Genomic DNA, 20,000 nt, shown 5'->3' with positions numbered 1-20,000 from the left:
ACACGCACTCTGGTCTCAGAGAGCCTGTCGGTATGCGCTAGCGTAGCATTAGCATTGCCCTAGCCTTGCCAACCAGAGCTGTTCATCTTTGCACATTACCGAAATCTCCCTGCTCCGTTTCCTTGACAACTGCATGACTGATGGCTATTGTTAGCATTTCCCCTTAATGGGAGGTGTCGGGAGGTTGACCTCGCCGTGTTCCTCTGGCCTAGTGCATGCTGGGAGAAACATCCAGAGACAGAGGCCTCCTCCTCCTCCTCGCTTGTTGTCATAACACACACACACCCTGGCTCAGGGAGAGAGAGAGACACACACACACACACACACACACACACACACACACACACACACACATATATATAGTACACATACACACACACAGCAGTGAAATATGGTCTCAAACGAAGTCTCTACGCTGTAAAGTGACGGCATGTCAGATTCAGACTGAACACCAGTAGGGTACATAAGGTTCAGAGAATAGGAAATGTTAGAATAGGTATAGCATAGAGTACAGCACAGTGTTTTATCTGTACAGTATAGTATAGTGGATAGTGTACATAGCCTTTATTTATGTAAACCAGCTCTTTTCCCTTCTTGTTTTTAGTTTTTTTTTTCCTAGCACCAGGGGAGCCCCCCCTCCCAAATTTCGTTGTTTGGTACCTGTACTATATCAATGACAATAAAGACCATTCATTCATTCATTCATTCAGTAGTAGAGCTCTAGGTTAGGAGTGTAAGGCTCTAGTAGAGCTCTAGGTTAGGAGTGTAAGGCTCTAGTAGAGCTCTAGGTTAGGAGTGTAAGGCTCTAGTAGAGTCCTAGGTTAGGAGTGTAAGGCTCTAGTAGAGTCCTAGGTTAGGAGTGTAAGGCTCTAGTAGAGTCCTAGGTTAGGAGTGTAAGGCTCTAGTAGAGCTCTAGGTTAGGAGTGTAAGGCTCTAGTAGAGTCCTAGGTTAGGAGTGTAAGGCTCTAGTAGAGTCCTAGGTTAGGAGTGTAAGGCTCTAGTAGAGCCCTAGGTTAGGAGTGTAAGGCTCTAGTAGAGCTCTAGGTTAGGACTGTAAGGCTCTAGTAGAGCTCTAGGTTAGGAGTGTAAGGCTCTAGTAGAGCTCTAGGTTAGGACTGTAAGGCTCTAGTAGGGCCCTAGGTTAGGAGTGTAAGGCTCTAGTAGAGCTCTAGGTTAGGACTGTAAGGCTCTAGTAGAGCTCTAGGTTAGGACTGTAAGGCTCTAGTAGAGCTCTAGGTTAGGAGTGTAAGGCTCTAGTAGAGCTCTAGGTTAGGACTGTAAGGCTCTAGTAGAGCTCTAGGTTAGGACTGTAAGGCTCTAGTAGAGCTCTAGGTTAGGACTGTAAGGCTCTAGTAGAGCTCTAGGTTAGGAGTGTAAGGCTCTAGCAGAGCTCTAGGTTAGGAGTGTAAGGCTCTAGTAGAGCTCTAGGTTAGGACTGTAAGGCTCTAGTAGAGCTCTAGGTTAGGACTGTAAGGCTCTAGTAGAGCTCTAGGTTAGGACTGTAAGGCTCTAGTAGAGCTCTAGGTCAGGACTGTAAGGCTCTAGTAGAGCTCTAGGTTAGGACTGTAAGGCTCTAGTAGAGCTCTAGGTTAGGAGTGTAAGGCTCTAGTAGAGCTCTAGGTTAGGACTGTAAGGCTCTAGTAGAGCTCTAGGTTAGGACTGTAAGGCTCTAGTAGAGCTCTAGGTTAGGAGTGTAAGGCTCTAGTAGAGCTCTAGGTTAGGACTGTAAGGCTCTAGTAGAGCTCTAGGTTAGGACTGTAAGGCTCTAGTAGAGCTCTAGGTTAGGACTGTAAGGCTCTAGTAGAGCTCTAGGTCAGGACTGTAAGGCTCTAGTAGAGCTCTAGGTTAGGACTGTAAGGCTCTAGTAGAGCTCTAGGTTAGGAGTGTAAGGCTCTAGTAGAGCTCTAGGTTAGGACTGTAAGGCTCTAGTAGAGCTCTAGGTTAGGACTGTAAGGCTCTAGTAGAGCTCTAGGTTAGGACTGTAAGGCTCTAGTAGAGCTCTAGGTTAGGAGTGTAAGGCTCTAGTAGAGTTTCTACCTCCTACCTTCACCATGTCGATATATCCCAATATAGTGAAAATACCACCGCTCATCAGTGATCAGACTTAATAAATAAATGATGTAATAATAACCAAGGATACTGCAGGCCAGACACCCAGGCGGGGGTGTGGTAGCTGCCCAGCTGCTGGCCGCTCTCGGAGCAGTGCCAGGTGAAGACCTTGTCCAGGCCGGTGCTCAGGACCCACTCCATCTCCAACACGAACAGCACCACTGTCACCTTACCCTGGTGAGCTGGGGGGGGGGAGGACACGCACACACAGACACAAACAGACACAGACACAGACATACACACAGACACACACACACACTCACAGACACACACACAGACACACACACAGACACACAGACACACACACTTTTGTTTTATTACTATATTCATTGTATGACCGTCTTTGAACTGTAACACACACACACACACACACACACACACACACACGCGCGCGCACACACACACACACACACACACACACACACACACACACACACACACACACACAGTCTGGTTGATGCACTCTTACACACACAGTCTTGTGTTGTGTTTGTGTTACTACTGTAACGCCAACACCAACCCCCCAACCAACAACGCACAAACACACACACACACGTTTGGTTGATGCACTCATACACACGTCTTGTGTTTGTGTTACTACTATAACACCCGCCAGCCCGCACACACACACACACACACACACACACACACACACACACACACACACACCGTCTCACCCTGGTAGGTTCGTGCTGGGGTCATCTTGTTGTAGTCCTCTGACAGGATGAACTCCTGGGAAACAGGAAGTGAGAAGTAGACGTGTCACTTCCTGGAATCACCGACACTTAGCAATTAGCATGTTACCATGTTAGCCAACCTTAATATTGACCAATTACCATATTAGCCAACCTTAATATTGACCAATTACCATGTTAGCCAACCTTAATATTGACCAATTACCATGTTAGCCAACCGTAATATTGACATTGTCATGCAGGTTTATTCTGTTTATGTTACTGATGTGTTGTGATTTAGGTCTTGTTCTTGTTATCTATACAATGTGAAACCTAATTCTGCCCATTGAGGACAATAAGCTATCTATCTACCCACTGGGACCATATAATGAAAAACATAACGCACTCACTGCAATGCAAGTCACTTTGGATAAAAGCGTCAGTTAAATGGCATATATTATTCTTATCATTACCCATCTACTGTATCCATCTTTCTATCTAGCAGTATCTATATCTGCGGCTGTGGCGCAGGAGGTAGAGTCGCCGCCTAATGATCACAAGGTTGGCAGATCGGCGGTTCGAGCCCCGGCTGGCCACATGTCCTTGGGCAAGACACTGAACCCCAAAATTGCTCCCAGTGAGCGGGCCGGCGCCTTGCATGGCAGCTTGCCGCCATTGGTGTGTGAATGTGTGTGTGAACGGGTGAATGAGAGGCTGTTGTAAAGCGCTTTGGAGCAGCAAAAACCCTGTGAGTAAAATTATATCTTTTAAAAAGGTATATCTTTGCACTCGATCAAATTTCAGGACCCTCCTTTCATGACTTTTCTAGATATGTGCGTTCTACCACCCAGTACCACCCCCACATTTTATTTAGCAGTTTTTCTGTGTAGGAAGTAGGCTAATTTACAAGCGGCCAACTAGTGGTCATTGTGTGTAAATAGCAGCTTAGCATTCTAAAGAGGCGGCTCTTTTAGTAGGTAAAAAAAGGCACGGCTGTTCTAGTGCTAGACCATCCAGTCTCCTGTATTCTTTTTTTTATTTTATTTGTTTTTCAGATTTTATCCCTTTTTCACCCAATTTGGTAGCCAATTGAACCCAACCTAGCATCCAATTATCCCCTGCCTATTGCGTAGGATCCGCCGTACGACCCCGTGGCCGGCAGCCCCAGAGGAGGGCGCCAGGCAGACTAGCTGACTGGCTCCTCGAGCCCAGTACCGTTACTCCAGCACCAGACGGGGTCGGTGTTGCGCGACGGATCCTTGTCCGGAACTACTCCTATACCCGCCCTCGGGAGCGGCCGCCCAATATGTCGCTCCCCGTGTGTGCCCCGGCCATATCCGGATCTGGCGAGCTGGGATACGAACCCCGGCCCCGGTGGGCAGCTTGCACTAGTGGCCAGTGCTTAGACCGCTACACCACCGCGGGGCGCCTCAGTCTCCTGTAGGCCAGTGCTTAGACCGCTACACCACCGCTACACCACCGCGGGGCTCCTCAGTCTCCTGGCCCCGGTGGGCAGCTTGCACTAGTGGCCAGTGCTTAGACCGCTACACCACCGCGGGGCGCCTCAGTCTCCTGTAGGCCAGTGCTTAGACCGCTACACCACCGCTACACCACCGCGGGGCTCCTCAGTCTCCTGGCCCCGGTGGGCAGCTTGCACTAGTGGCCAGTGCTTAGACCGCTACACCACCGCGGGGCGCCTCAGTCTCCTGGCCCCGGTGGGCAGCATGCACTAGTGGCCAGTGCTTAGACCGCTACGCCACCGCGGGGCGCCTCAGTCTCCTGTAGGCCAGTGCTTAGACCGCTACGCCACCGCGGGGCGCCTCAGTCTCCTGTAGGCCAGTGCTTAGACCGCTACGCCACCGCGGGGCGCCTCAGTCTCCTGTAGGCCAGTGCTTAGACCGCTACACCACCGCGGGGCACCTCAGTCTCCTGTGTGGCCAGTGCTTAGACCGCTACACCACCGCGGGGCGCCTCAGTCTCCTGTGTGGCCAGTGCTTAGACCGCTACGCCACCGCGGGGCGCCTCAGTCTCCTGTAGACCGCTACACCACCGCGGGGCGCCTCAGTCTCCTGTAGACCGCTACACCACCGCGGGGCGCCTCAGTCTCCTGTAGACCGCTACACCACCGCGGGGCGCCTCAGTCTCCTGTAGACCGCTACACCACCGCGGGGCGCCTCAGTCTCCCAGTGCTTAGACCGCTACACCACCGCGGGGCACCTCAGTCTCCTGTATGCCAGTGCTTAGACCGCTACACCACCGCGGGGCGCCTCAGTCTCCTGGATTCTACACAAAGTCACAACATGCTGAGAACACTCTAGAACCGGAACCTTCAGGTTCTCATCGTATTCTAATCCTCGGAATATTCCAATCATTCTAACATTCTACGGAATATTCCAATCATTCTAACATGATCTGCAGACTGCAGACACTGGGGGAGGGGGGTGGGGGGGTGGGGGGCCCCCCCGCCCCCCATGTGTCTCCCCCCACCCCCCCCACCAAGCAGCATAACCAGAGAAGGTAAGAATCTGAGATCAGAGGAGGAATTCCCCAGCAGCCAATCATGTGAGAGATTACTACTAAGAGGTGGAAACCTCCAGGGGGGTAATGACTGGTGCTGTGTGTCTGTCTGTCTGTCTGGAAGAGGAGAGGAGAGGAGGAGGAGGAGAGGAGGAAGGGAGGAGAGGAGAGGAGGAAGGGAGGAGAGGAGAGGAGAGGAGAGGAGGAAGAGAGGAGAGGAGGGGAGGGGAGGGGGGGAGAGAGGAGAGGAGGGGAGGGGAGAGGGGAGGGGCGGAGAGGAGAGGAGAGGAGAGGAGGAGGAGCATTTCCATTTCCTAACCTGACCAAACTGACCCCCAGAGGGTGTGTGTGTGTGTGTGTGTGTGTGTGTGTGTGTGTGTGTGTCCACAGAGAGGAGTGAGTGTGGTGTTTCAGGGTCAGAGGTCATGACGAGAGGGCTCTACTTACAGAAACAGCTCCACTGTCCATCCCCACAGACAGCCTCCTGGTTTCTGGGTTGAAGGACATACTGGAGCACGACACTGGTGGAGGACACACACACACACACACACACACACACACACACACACACACACCAAAGCGCTTTGAGTTGCATTTCATGTACAAAAGGCGCTATATAAATAAAGCTTTACTTACTTACTTACTTACTCACACACACACACACACACACACACACACACAGAGAGAGACCATACACCCCACACACACACACACACACACACACACACACAACACACAACACACAACACACACAGAAAAGAGAGGAATAACTGTGCTGTTGCTGGTTACAACATAATGGGATTTCAGAGAATGTGTGTGTGTGTGTGTGTGTGTGTGTGTGTGTGTGTGTGTGGTGTGTCTGTGTGTGCGCGCTCCCCCGCCAGTTGCACAACGAGGAGAGAGAGACGGAACAACTGAACAGGGAAGAGGAAGAAGAAGAGGAGGAGGAGGCAGACGTGTGATTGTACGCAGCCCTCTTCTGCAGGAAATGAAACTGATGTGGGTGTAACCCCCCCCCGCCCCCCACACCCCCTCCCCCAGTGACTGATTGAACCCCAGCCTTGACAACACCAGACAGCAACCAGGGCCGGGTCTCAAAGCATCCCAGTGGTTGCTGCCAGGTGTCCTGCCAGGTGTCCACCAGGTAACCAGCAGACACACACACACCTTCATTAGTCATTATTCAGCGCATATCGAGCTGAAAAAGTAACAACTGCTTGTTCAGCTCATTTAAAACTGGACCAGATGCTCTACACACACACGAAGAGAGGACTGGTCACAGATGAGAACAGTGCAGCTGGGAGACATAGCCATGCTAGCAGTAGTAGCAGCTACTAGCTATATACTGAATAGAGGGGTAGTTATTACACTTTATAAAAGGGAAGTTAATTAAGAACACGGTTCTCATTTTTACAAAGACAACCTGGCGGTTAGGAGACTCACCTGGCATGGTGTGGTACACACTGGGCCAGTACTGGCCGCTGTCCCGCTTCAGCCATATCCGGATGGTTCTGGAGGGGGGGGTGAATGAGGGGGGGGGGGTTAAAGGCCAGTTTATGTGTATGGTATGAGACTGTCCTACAGCCATTCTTTATTATTCCCTGCTCAATTTAACCTGTATAATACACACACACACACACACACACACACACACGCGCACAGCACATACGCACAGCACATACGCACACACACAAACGTAAGACATTGGCATGAACATTCCCAGTGGGAGGTCTAGGAGAGACGCTTCATCCCGCTTAACCCAAATTCGTCTCAAAACACTCACACATCATCACCCACGTAGCACAGCAGCACCACTGAACACAACACAGGCCGAAAGCTATAGTAGCTATTTCTTACAGGAGGATATTAGAATACTATATAGAATACTCTAGAATCCCTCAACAGCAGAACTGAAAATCCATTTCCTATATGTTCTATTTGACTTCATAACAAGCTGGTTTAACTCGTGCCTGTCGTGACGCCATGGGATTTCAGTTTGACAGTAGAAGTAGACAGTAACCCAGCCAGTACATGATCCCTAAGAACAATCATATGACGCTGCTTATCGGAGTGGAAAGTAGCTTTACAAAAAAATTGGCCACATTTTTTAAGCATTAAGCATTCCCTACGGTCCCCCCCACCCCTAGCAAGTCAAACACGCAGTTGTGGGTGAAATTAAATGACATCGCCTTCACTGACGGTCCCAACGACACAAAATACAATGCAAGATATATACACACACACACACACACATATAAGCCCAGCAGCTAGCCTTTAATTCAAGAACAAGACATCTGGTGGAAGTAGCCTCCAGTATATGTGTGTTTCATGATTGCTGTGAAAACCAGAATGAGAGGAATGAGCGTGTGGTGGTGGGGGAGATCGGGGGAACTGGACTGCGCAGCACGACCAGGAGAAATGACCAGGAGAACTGACCAGGAGAAATGACCAGGAGGAATGACCAGGAGGAATGACCAGGAGAAATGACCAGGAGAAATGACCAGGAGAAATGACCAGGAGAAATGACCAGGAGGAATGACCAGGAGAGATGACCAGGAGAGATGACCAGGAGAGATGACCAGGAGAGATGACCAGGAGAGATGACCAGGAGGAATGACCAGGAGAAACGACCAGGAGGAATGACCAGGAGGAATGACCAGGAGAAATGACCAGGAGAAACGACCAGGAGGAATGACCAGGAGGAATGACCAGGAGGAATGACCAGGAGGAATGACCAGGAGAGATGACCAGGACAACTGACCAGGAGGAATGACCAGGAGAAATGACCAGGAGAGATGACCAGGAGAAATGACCAGGAGAGATGACCAGGAGGAACGACCAGGAGAACTGACCAGGAGAAATGACCAGGAGAAACGACCAGGAGAAACGACCAGGAGAAATGACCAGGAGAAACGACCAGGAGAAACGACCAGGAGAAACGACCAGGAGAAACGACCAGGAGAAACGACCAGGAGAACTGACCAGGAGAACTGACCAGGAGGAATGACCAGGAGAAATGACCAGGAGAAACGACCAGGAGAAACGACCAGGAGGAATGACCAGGAGGAACGACCAGGAGAAATGACCAGGAGGAACGACCAGGAGAAATGACCAGGAGGAATGACGAGGAGGAATGACCAGGAGGAATGACCAGGAGAAATGACCAGGAGAAATGACCAGGAGAAATGACCAGGAGAAATGACCAGGAGAAACGACCAGGAGGAATGACCAGGAGGAATGACGAGGAGGAATGACCAGGAGAAATGACCAGGAGGAATGACCAGGAGAACTGACCAGGAGAAATGACCAGGAGAGATGACCAGGAGGAATGACCAGGAGGAATGACCAGGAGGAATGACCAGGAGAAATGACCAGGAGGAATGACCAGGAGGAATGACCAGGAGAGATGACCAGGAGAAATGACCAGGAGGAATGACCAGGAGAAATGACCAGGAGGAATGACCAGGAGGAATGACCAGGAGGAATGACCAGGAGAGATGACCAGGACAACTGACCAGGAGGAATGACCAGGAGAGATGACCAGGAGGAATGACCAGGAGAAATGACCAGGAGGAATGACCAGGAGGAATGACCAGGAGAAATGACCAGGAGAAACGACCAGGAGAAACGACCAGGAGAAACGACCAGGAGAAACGACCAGGAGAAACGACCAGGAGAACTGACCAGGAGAACTGACCAGGAGGAATGACCAGGAGAAATGACCAGGAGAAACGACCAGGAGAAACGACCAGGAGAAATGACCAGGAGAAATGACCAGGAGGAATGACCAGGAGGAAGGACCAGGAGGAATGACCAGGAGGAATGACCAGGAGGAATGACCAGGAGGAATGACCAGGAGGAATGACCAGGAGAAATGACCAGGAGGAATGACCAGGAGAAACGACCAGGAGAAATGACCAGGAGAACTGACCAGGAGAACTGACCAGGAGGAATGACCAGGAGAAATGACCAGGAGGAATGACCAGGAGGAATGACCAGGAGGAATGACCAGGACGAGAAATGACCAGGAGAGATGACCAGGAGGAATGACCAGGAGAGATGACCAGGAGAAATGACCAGGAGGAATGACCAGGAGGAATGACCAGGAGGAATGACCAGGAGAGATGACCAGGAGAAATGACCAGGAGGAATGACCAGGAGGAATGACCAGGAGGAATGACCAGGAGGAATGACCAGGAGAAATGACCAGGAGAGATGACCAGTGGGTCAAAGTCAGCTGACTCTGGCAAGGCTTGCTGTTTGTTATGCAACGTCTGCTTGACTGCATGCTTGTTTACCACAGACCCCATATACTATAGACATACACCACAGTTACTATAGACAACATACATTACAGACATACATTACACAGTGTCAAACATATGATTCGTTGTAAACCCGAGGAGGGGGGGGGGGGTGCAAGGCAAGCCAGTCATAATGACAAACAGTCAATGGAGACAGAGGAGCGACGACCGAACGCGGTGGAGAATCCATTATTATAGGACAGTCCAGTCGCTATAATAAAATACCCGTACCCTAACCCATCGCGGGGAAATTGTGTAATAATCTGCAAAGCCAAATATGTCATCTCTTTTCGCATAAGTGGGTGATGTTTCAGTAGAAGGTTTTCTAGCAACACAAGACGGGGAGGGGAGAGGGTCTGCGGGGGTCTCACCTGTCCTCCGAGACGCTGATCACCCCGTCCTCCTTGGGGATGATGACCGCCGTGCTCACCACGTCCTGGGACGCCTCGATCCGGCTCAGCAGAACGGGCCTGCGCGTCTGCGGCTTGGGTTGGTGGTTCTCCGCCGCCATGGAGATCAGATGTGATCATATGACCGCTCCCTCTCCAGGCTTCAGCTCTCGTCACATAACCCTCCAGCCGGAGAGCGCATAGGACAGGTGATCGTATCGTAGTGGATCACTTTGAACACAGAGAGAGAGAGAGGTGCACCGTGGTGTCCTCCTGACAGACAGACAGACAGGGATGTCAGCTGACAGGACATGCACCTCCTGCTCCGCCCAGGCTGCTCTCCATGCCGTAGATATACGAGGGTCTAGATCGGTGAATTCAAATCAATACGTAGATATACGAGGGTCTAGATCGGTGAATTCAAATCAATACGTAGATATACGAGGGTCTAGATCGGTGAATTCAAATCAATACGTAGATATACGAGGGTCTAGATCGGTGAATTCAAATCAATACGTAGATATACGAGGGTCTAGATCGGTGAATTCAAATCAATACGTAGATATACGAGGGTCTAGATCGGTGAATTCAAATCAATACGTAGATATGCGAGGGTCTAGATCGGTGTTGGGGCGAGTGAATTCTCCCTCCCTCTCCTACAACGATTCTCCCTCCCCTACGATGAGCGTTGCGATGTGTTCGTCTTAACGTTTACCATGTCAAATCATGACGATCGCTTGTTCTCTGTTGTAACTACGAGCATGTGCTTTCTAGGGTACCACCAAGAGGTTGCCCAAAAGCTCTCGTAGTTGATTGTCGTGGATGTTTATAGCGTACGTACATGATGGGCTGCCTATCTAGCACTAGTACCACTGAAAGGAAGTGAGGGGAGTGAGAAGTCTGCACAACACCACAGTCCTGGCCGGAAGGTCTACCCTCCTTATGCGGAAATCGTGTATGATAATGTGTTACATTGTTGCATAAATGATGATAATGAGTTACATTGTTGCATAAATGATGATAATGTGTTACATTGTTGCATAAATAATGATGATAATGAGTTACATTGTTGCATAAATGATGATAATGAGTTACATTGTTGCATAAATGATGATAATGTGTTACATTACATTGTTGCATAAATGATGATAATGTGTTACATTACATTGTTGCATAAATGATGATAATGTGTTACATTGTTGCATAAATGATGATAATGAGTTACATTGTTGCATAAATGATGATAATGAGTTACATTGTTGCATAAATGATGATAATGTGTTACATTGTTGCATAAATTATGATAATGTGTTACATTGTTGCATAAATGATGATAATGTGTTAAATTGTTGCATAAATGATGATAATGAGTTACATTGTTGCATAAATGATGATAATGAGATACATTGTTGCATAAATGATGATAATGAGTTACATTGTTGCATAAATGATGATAATGAGTTACATTGTTGCATAAATGATGATAATGTGTTACATTGTTGCATAAATGATGATAATGTGTTACATTGTTGCATAAATGATGATAATGTGTTACATTGTTGCATAAATGATGATAATGTGTTACATTGTTGCATGCGATACAGTGGAAGGGTAAATGATGATGATGATGAGACAGGGTTAAGGGTTAGGTCAAACCATCTGGGTTCAGGCGGAACACTGACACTCCTGCACAGAGAACATTTCTCAGACAACTGAAACCATCAGATTATAATTATGATGATTACTTTATGGTTGTTGTTATTATTATTATTATCAAATTATTATTAACATGTTTGATATGCAGGGGCAGACGGGCAGTTCTATATGGGTGGAGTGCAGTCTAAAACTGGTTTAGCTACTCTACACAGGGTTATGGTTGAGCAGTATAGTTACATCATGTCAGTTTGGGGAGGCTGGTGGAGGTAGAAATCGGAGGATGGGCTCATTGCAATGCATGGAACAGAATCCGGAATGGTATCAGGAATTCATCAAAACATTTTATACCGTTCCTCATTCCATGCACAAGGCAAGACACGTTTATTTGTATAGCACATTTCATACAACAGGGGCAATTCAAAGTGCTTTACATACATACATACATACATAAATGCATACATACAAAATACAACAACAACAAAAAAGACAAGTATAGGTATGTATAAATAGATAAAGATTTAACAAGATGATAGACAATGAACAAAGACATAGATTAGAGAGTGTTAGTGCTTAATCCTAACTGTTGCCCAACCTGAAGGTTTTATGAAGGCAATCACAATGAAGCCATCTTCTGGTTTCTACCTCCACCAGCCTCCTCTGAAGTAGGCTACATGGACATAGAAAATAACACATAATGCCTATGATAATGACTTCTTCTTCGGCGTATGGGTTGTTGTTTCCTCTCCACTCCACCAGGCTCGGGGCCGAGGGGCTACCCTTTTACCACCCCGAGACCTGGTTGAGGGGCTACCCTTTTACCACCCTGAGACCTGGTTGAGGGGCTACCCTTTTACCACCCCGAGACCTGGTTGAGGGGCTCACCCGGGCTATATTTCTGGACACCCCTCCAGAAGCCACGTCATCGTCTCATCATCTAATACCAACAGACCATGCATCCCGTTGGGTGGGTGGTACACCGGGCAATCCAGGATAACATGGTCTGCGGTTTGGTCCTCTGCGCCACACTCACACGACGCGTTTGGGGCCAGGCCCCACCTGTGCATTGATAATGACTAAGGATACAGTAGTCCAGAGACTCATTGTAATCCATCCCAGTCATTACAATGAGCCTGTCCTCTGATTTCTACCTCCACTATCCTCCCCTGAAGTGAGTGCATGGTACATGAGGCTGCTGTGTCTCTTTACACCCACGTTTACGCCCCCTGTACTCCTCTAACACTCCACAGTCTATCTGGTAAGCCTATGTTAATGAACTACATGACAGCTTGGAGCACAGCACTGTCATATCCATAAGCAGGTCTCTACATGACAGATAAGGATCACTATGGGCTACTGGACGCCTGCCATGGAGGGTTGTTTGCATAGTAGTGAAGAATGCCTCTGGCAAAAATATGAGCCTCCACCCGACTGTGCTATGCATGTTGGGAGTTTCATTGCAAAATAGTGTGTTCTCTAGAACATGTGTGAGTTTATAATGTTGTAATTGTGTCTGCAGGTCACAGTTGTGAATTGTGCTGTGTCGCAATTTGTGAAAAGAGACATTGGTCTCGATGTGACTTCCCCTGCCTAAATAAAGGTTGAATAAAAATAACAAATCTGAGAAGTACACACGGCCTGTTTTTTTACCAGACTGCCTCTTTTCAAGGCTGTTGATGGATTTGTGGGATTGGATTCCCCTCATCATGTTGTAACATTATGATATAGAGACCGTACACAATTTCGATTTTATAATAACATGATTCGTTGTCTTGCTGGTAGCAGCCTGACATTACGGAATAACAGTTCAAGGGCTCACTACTGTACTATATTACTGGTGCCTTTAGCTTAGTGTTAATAGACTACTGATTAGGATATGTTTAGGATTATGTTTCATTCTGCACCAGCCGTGTAACATGTACCAGTCTTCTGCCTTCTTGAGTTTTTCCTCTCCCTTTCCTTTGCATTCCGATCCTCCATGGCGAGCATGCGCAGACACGTGTTATGGCCCTGTTCATATTTGGGGGTGCGTTCGTAAATTCCCTCTGAAAGCGCCGGAGCGCACACTGGGTTCAACGTCATACAGGAGACCACGTCATTTGATTGGACAAGAGGCATTCCATGGGTGCTGATCAGATGGTCCAGAGCGAATTTACCAACGCCAAGCGTGGATATGGTAATTAGGTAGCTTCGAACAGCCTATCGGTGACCGAGTTTGTGTTTCCACGTGACGCTGAAAGAGCGCTCGGGAGGCGGGGTCAAGTGGTGGAGCTCGAGACAAAACCACCGGACAAGACAGCAGCTCTCAGTGTGGGGGAGACACAGGGATGAAACTGTCACAGCCAGGGGAACTTTAGTTTCCATGAAACTTTAGTCGAAATATTAGTCAAATAACCAACAAAAACATCAAAATCCCTCGTCTAACTAATAGCCTGCCCCTTGGGTTTGAGGTTTATCTCAGTTTATTGAGGAAGGGGAATCTTACAGTCACTTGTTCTTCTTGATACTTTTTTTTCTTCTTCCAGAATGTGTTAGTGACAGTTGGGCTAACTAGCTAGGCTAGGCTAGCTGAGGCAGGAGGCAGGAGGAGGAGGAGGAGGAGGAGGAGGCGAACAAAAGATTTTTTCCAGTTTTTTTTTTCTCCTCCAGTTTTGGGCTTTTTGGGTTGCAACCGACTCACTTAAGTCCATGCAGAACCCCTGGTCGTCACCAACACAATGCCCGTTTTACTGTTTCTGATAGACACGTCCGCTTCAATGAACCAGCGCACCCATCTGGGCACCTCCTATCTGGACATAGCGAAGGGCGCTGTTGAGACATTCATGAAGGTACTGTAAACCACCCCGGGGTAACCCACCCTAAACCCGAGCCTGGCTGGGAGAGAGACCCCCAGAGCAGACCCCCCCCATGCGGGATCGCGGTTTCGATCGTCATGTAGCCTAATTGACGCGTTGCTGGCGCTGGACCCCTGGTCAAAAAACAACAAAACAACCCAAACAAACCGAGGCTCGATAATCTTATCTAATACCAATGTCTAAAATCTTTCTTATTCTCTCCCCGCAGCTCCGAGGCAGGGACCCCGCCAGCCGAGGGGACCGGTACATGCTGATCAATTTCGAGGACGTTCCCCTCGGGATCAAGGTAGATAGACTTGAGAGTTTATTTTCGGTCATATCCTCCCGGGTTGGTCGGTGTTACATTACGCAGCTCCCCTCTCTCTCTCTCTCTCTCCCAGCTCCCACGCTGCCTCGGATTCCGTCATATCATTGTGTGGAAGGAAGGAAAGAAAATCCTCACAAGGAGCTTTCCATATTACTACCCCCTTTAAAAACATGGCCGACATTTTGTTCACAATGTGAAACAGCAAGGCACTCTGGGTGATATCTATACAAATAGATAGCGAGGTAGTAGTGTCAACTTGTGGGGGGAAAGAGAGAGAGAGAGCGAGAGAGAGAGGGAGAGAGAGAGCGAGGGAGAGAGAGCGAGGGAGAGAGAGAACGAGGGGGGGGGGGGGATTACGAGAAGGGAACTGTCACTTTGTCACCTCTCCCTCTCACCATTGATTTACCTATCTGCTCTGATGGACAGTTGGCCAGGCCTCTATCTCATATAGCAGGAAGAGATAGGGTGTCTGTCTGTCCTGTCAATATGAGGAAGGGATAGGATGTCTGTCTGTCTGTCTGTCTTGTTAATATGAGGAAGACAGACAGACAGACAAGACAATGACCTACTTGGATATGTTTATTATCTAATCATAACCCGGGCGTTGTAAAAAGTCTGAAGTTTGACCTAACCCTTTTTGACATCTAACTAAATATTGTTGTCTGTGAAAACATGTGACATCTAATCGTGTTGTGTGTGATGATCATGGTGTTGTTAGACGACGATATCAAACGTGTTGTTGTTGTCATTGTTGTTGTCGTTGTCGTCGTCTCTTCCCTTGTCTGCAGGCCGGGTGGAAGGAGAGCCATGCCACCTTCATGACAGAGCTGCGGAACCTCCAGGCCGCGGGGCTCACTACTATTGGCCAGTCTCTGAGGAGCGCATTTGATTTGCTCAATCTCAATAGATTAGTGACTGGAATAGACAACTATGGACAGGTACGTTGTAGAGAAGAGAGAAGAAGTTTACAACCTTATTTACAAGCCCCCCCTTGCCCCCAATTTCTTTAGCCCATGCCCCCGCCCCCCCCCCCATCTCACAGTCTTCCAAGCATCAAACACCTGCACATTGTCCCCACACATTCCCCACGGGGAACCAGTGTTGACATGATCGGTGACACGCAAGGGAAGACAACAGCTATTTTTTTATTTTGTAAAATATTATTATTATTATTATTAGTAGTAGTATTATACATATATGTTATGGTACATGTGGGAATACGGTACATGTGGAAACACTAGGGTTAGGGTTGGGATTAGGTTTAGGGTTAGACATGCCAGCAGGTACCAAGTCGGCGTAGCACCTAACCCTAACCCTAATTTTCCCACATGTACCGTATTCCCACATGTACCGTAACATATATATATATATAGTTTTTTTTTTTTTACCTAATCAATATCTAGCATTGATTTATTGACTTCTTCTGTTCTCGGTGGTAAGGCATTTCATCCAAGTGTATTATAACATATCACAATGACATTCCTCTAGATTTCATAGATAGATAGATAGATAGATAGTAGATATATCTTTATTTATGTGTCACTCCTCAACAAACAGGTATGGTATAAAAAACAGCAACAAAAGGTGCATTAAAAAGTTGAGGACTACTCACATGGAGTTGTGAGACACAATACAATTCATAGCAATACAAATTAAAAACGTACATTCAAGTACTATTACACTTGAACTATTACACAACAAATACCTTTGGCATTACAATAAAATACAATATGTAAAGGCAATGAAATATGAAAAAAAGGAGGATAGGGCAGTTTATTGTGCGATGCTCATGAAGGCTACTCTTCTTTGTAGGATGAGGTGGCAGGCCTTGGCACATTCATTTATGCAGTGTTCACCAGCTAAAATTGTACACAATTTATTATGGTCATCAAAGTCATTAAAATTCTCATAGTGTTTTGATAAAAAGATAAAAAGATCAGCGCGGATGTCGTTGTAAAGTTCACAGTGTAATAAGACGTGGGCTTCGGATTCAATCGAACCACTGTTGCACAGTGTGCAGAAACGACTCTCCACTGGGGTGTTAGTGTATCTGCCGGTTTCCAGGGCTAAGGGAGTGACTCCACACCTAAACTTGGCAAGGGCACTTCTATGCTGCCTGGGCATAATGTATTGAACATAGGGTTCTGATTCAAAAACATTTTTAAAAGAACAGTAAGTACGCAGTACTTCATATGATTGCTCATGTCAGGAGGGGCTAGTGGAGGAAGGAGTCAGAGGAGGGGCTCATTGTAATGCAAGGAACGCTGTCACGTGTGTGATACCATTACTCATTCCGTTTGCCGTTTAGCAGACACTTTTAATCCGGAGCGATTTACAATTACGAATTACAGGGACATTCCCCCTGGAGTAACTGAGGGCTGAGTGCCTTACTCAAGGGCACACTAGTGGTGGTGTTTCATGTGGGATTGAACTCACAACCTTCCGATCACCAGTCCAACTCACTATCCACTAGTAGACCACCACTAGCCCTCAGTCCTAGCCCTCAGTCCAGTCCAAGCCTTGTCCTCCGATTTCTACCTCCACTAGCCTCCCCTGCAAATCAATCAATCAATCAATCAAACGTTATTTATATAGCACAAGTCAATGCATTCAATACAATGTATTGAATGCAACTCCAAGTGCTGAACAATAGTAAATAAACCACAATACCATAAAACAAGAGGTAGGACATATATACATAAAGAAATAAAAATAGACATAATATTAAAACATTCCAGTTGGCAGACACTAGTTAAAGGCCTGGCAAAAAAAAAGTGAGTTTCAAGCTTACCTGTAAACTCTGCCACCCCCAAGTCCTCCGGCAAGCCGTTCCAAAGTCTAGGGCCATAGTGGCTAAAGGCGGCCTCACCATGGGACCCGGACCCCTGGACAAAGACCCATGCTCTAGAGACAATCTAGAGACCAGTATCAGGGGACCTGAGGGATCTAGTGGGTCTAGTAGCGTATTTTAAAACCATGTCCGACATGTAGTCTGGAGCGAGACCACATAGATCGGAAGGTTGTAGACCAATAAAATAATCTTAATATCAACCCTACGACTAACAGGTAGCCAGTGACTAAGATAGCCAGCGACTAACAGGTAGATTAGAAGCAGCGATTTTAAAACAGGTGTAATGTGTTGCTCTCCTGGTCCTGGTTAAACCACAAGCAGCTGAATTCTGCACAAGCTGGAGTTGATCAATGGCTTTTTTTTAAGGTAGACCACAGAGGAGAGCGTTACCATTGTCCAGCCTGCTAGTGATAAAAGCTTGCACTAGTATCTCAGTATCGGCCTGGGAGAGAAACGGGAGACGCACTCTGGCAATATATATAATATTATATATATATATATATATAATATATCTAAGCAATAAAGGCCGATTTGGTCACATTCCCGACGTGGGCATCGAAAGTTAAATTGGAATCAACGATGACACCCAGGTTGTGCCTGGTGCCTGGTGCCTAGGTGCCTGGTGCCTAGGTGCCTGGTGCCTAGGACTGGGTGCCTAGGTGCCTGGTGCCTAGGACTGGGTGCCAGTGACTTCAATTCAGAGGGCGTTTTCTCTCTCTGAGCCTCTGCGCCAATGACAAGTACCTCTGTTTTGTTCACTACGCTTATGTAACATACCCGTACTGGGAAAGTGAGGAGCTTTTGTAAGCAGGTGACTGAGATGAAGGATTCTAACCGTCTGCTTCGGGAGGATAGAGTCAGGGGTGCACACTTGTCACCTTTCTGCTAAATTAGCCGTTTTTACCTCAAAATAAGTGGGCCTAAGTCTCATTCAAGTCACATGATGTGCGAGCCGACTAATCTTCCTGTCTGCTAAACTCTGCTGCTGTTGAAATAACTTTTAGCTTCAGGCAGCTACGTACAATTCCAGACAGCGTGGAGAAACACAGTCACGGTAAACTGTTTTCGAAGTAATTATGCAGGTGTTAAGGTCAGGCCTGCCGCTACTTACATGGTTAGACCACCGTTAGTGCTAGCGATATCCATTTAGCACCATTAGTGCTAGCGCTATCCCCCCCCCCCCCCGTCAAAAAAGGTCATCGGGCTTTACGCTCGTGGGTCAGGATACCTCCCATTTACATGTTTGGCAGTTAGCAGACACCGTATTCCAAAGCGACTTACATTCAATACATTTGAATACTAAGGAAGTGAATCATCAATCCACCAGTTCTAGCAGGAGGCGTAATCTAGCTCAGACCAGGGGCCACTGGCAGTCGTTGTGGAAAAAGTATTTATAGTAGTATTTTTTATGCCAGCTTTTTTTTTAATGCCAGACACTGGAGAGACAGTACAGAGGGGGGTGGTAGAGTGTTAGACACTGGAGAGACAGTACAGGGGGGGGGGGGAGTAGAGTCTTAGGAGGCATAGTATAGGGGTAAAAGCAGGTGTCTCAGGAGACGCAGTGCTGGGGGGTGGTGATGTCTCAGGAGGAGCAGTTAAGGTGTAACCAGAAGAGATACGCACATGCACCCCGTTAGTGAGGGCTCTGGGCTGGGTGGGACTCTTTTATTTGTTTGGGACTACATTTCCCACGTCTACGGCGGCCTCCACTCCCTTTCTATCGACCCTGAGGGATGCGTAGCTAGCGTTAGCCACTGTTAGCCACTGTTGCTGTCGGGCCATGATGACATTTTTTGACTGCATTATGGTGAGCATCTCACACTTCTAGTTAACACTAGAACAGCCATGGGTGGGGTCATTTGACCCTGTAAAAATTTCAATCAAATTTCAGGACCCTCCTTTCATGACTTCTCCTAGATATGTGCGTTCTACCACCCCAGTATCCTTACATTTTCTAAATCACATCAGGATAAGCCAGTATGAAGCTATTTTGCAGTTTTTCTGTGTAGGAAGCAGGGTAATTTACAAGGGGTGGCTAATTTACACAAATTAACACGCTCTTATAGTAGGTAAAAAGGCACAGCTGTTCTCGTGTTAACCCCCCCCTTCATATGAGAACCCAGCGTCTCGTCTCTGTATGGATATACTGGGGGGGGGCATGGAAGTTGTTAGCAAGTCTCTAACCCCCCAGGAAAGGTTTTGCTGTAGCTCCCCCTGAGTCACTCATGATGACCCCCCCCTTGTGACCGTGGTTACAACCTCATGTGTATGAATGAGTGTATGAACGTTTAGCCAGCGTGTCCTCACACCCAGACGGAAGATGTGCGCAAGGGTAATGCAC

At 47.7% G+C, this 20,000-nt stretch overlaps 2 protein-coding genes across 2 annotated transcripts in view; one reads left to right on the top strand and one right to left on the bottom strand.

Annotated features, from left to right (window-relative positions):
* Positions 1–10,115, bottom strand: part of wdfy2 (WD repeat and FYVE domain containing 2) — a gene marked incomplete at its 5' end in the record, with an annotated part of 19,941 nt that extends 9,826 nt beyond the window's left edge. The window contains 5 exons of the mRNA XM_080533259.1: positions 2,141–2,291; positions 2,787–2,841; positions 5,748–5,821; positions 6,744–6,811; positions 9,976–10,115. Of these exons, the coding sequence (XP_080389385.1) occupies positions 2,141–2,291; positions 2,787–2,841; positions 5,748–5,821; positions 6,744–6,811; positions 9,976–10,115 (488 nt within the window). The remainder of the gene's footprint in view (positions 1–2,140; positions 2,292–2,786; positions 2,842–5,747; positions 5,822–6,743; positions 6,812–9,975) is intronic.
* Positions 10,116–14,363: 4,248 nt separating this feature from the next.
* ints6 (integrator complex subunit 6) overlaps positions 14,364–20,000 on the top strand; it is a gene marked incomplete at its 5' end in the record, with an annotated part of 33,787 nt that continues 28,150 nt past the window's right edge. Inside the window, 3 exons of the mRNA XM_080534877.1 lie at positions 14,364–14,474; positions 14,710–14,787; positions 15,597–15,746. Coding sequence (XP_080391003.1) covers positions 14,364–14,474; positions 14,710–14,787; positions 15,597–15,746 — 339 coding nt within the window. The remainder of the gene's footprint in view (positions 14,475–14,709; positions 14,788–15,596; positions 15,747–20,000) is intronic.

Source organism: Nansenia antarctica (genome assembly GCF_963989245.1).
Source record: "Nansenia antarctica genome assembly, chromosome: 6".
In the NCBI taxonomy this organism is placed as follows: domain Eukaryota; kingdom Metazoa; phylum Chordata; class Actinopteri; order Argentiniformes; family Microstomatidae; genus Nansenia; species Nansenia antarctica.
The sequence above is the reverse complement of the archived record's forward strand: the minus strand, read 5'-3'. Positions and strand labels throughout refer to the sequence as shown.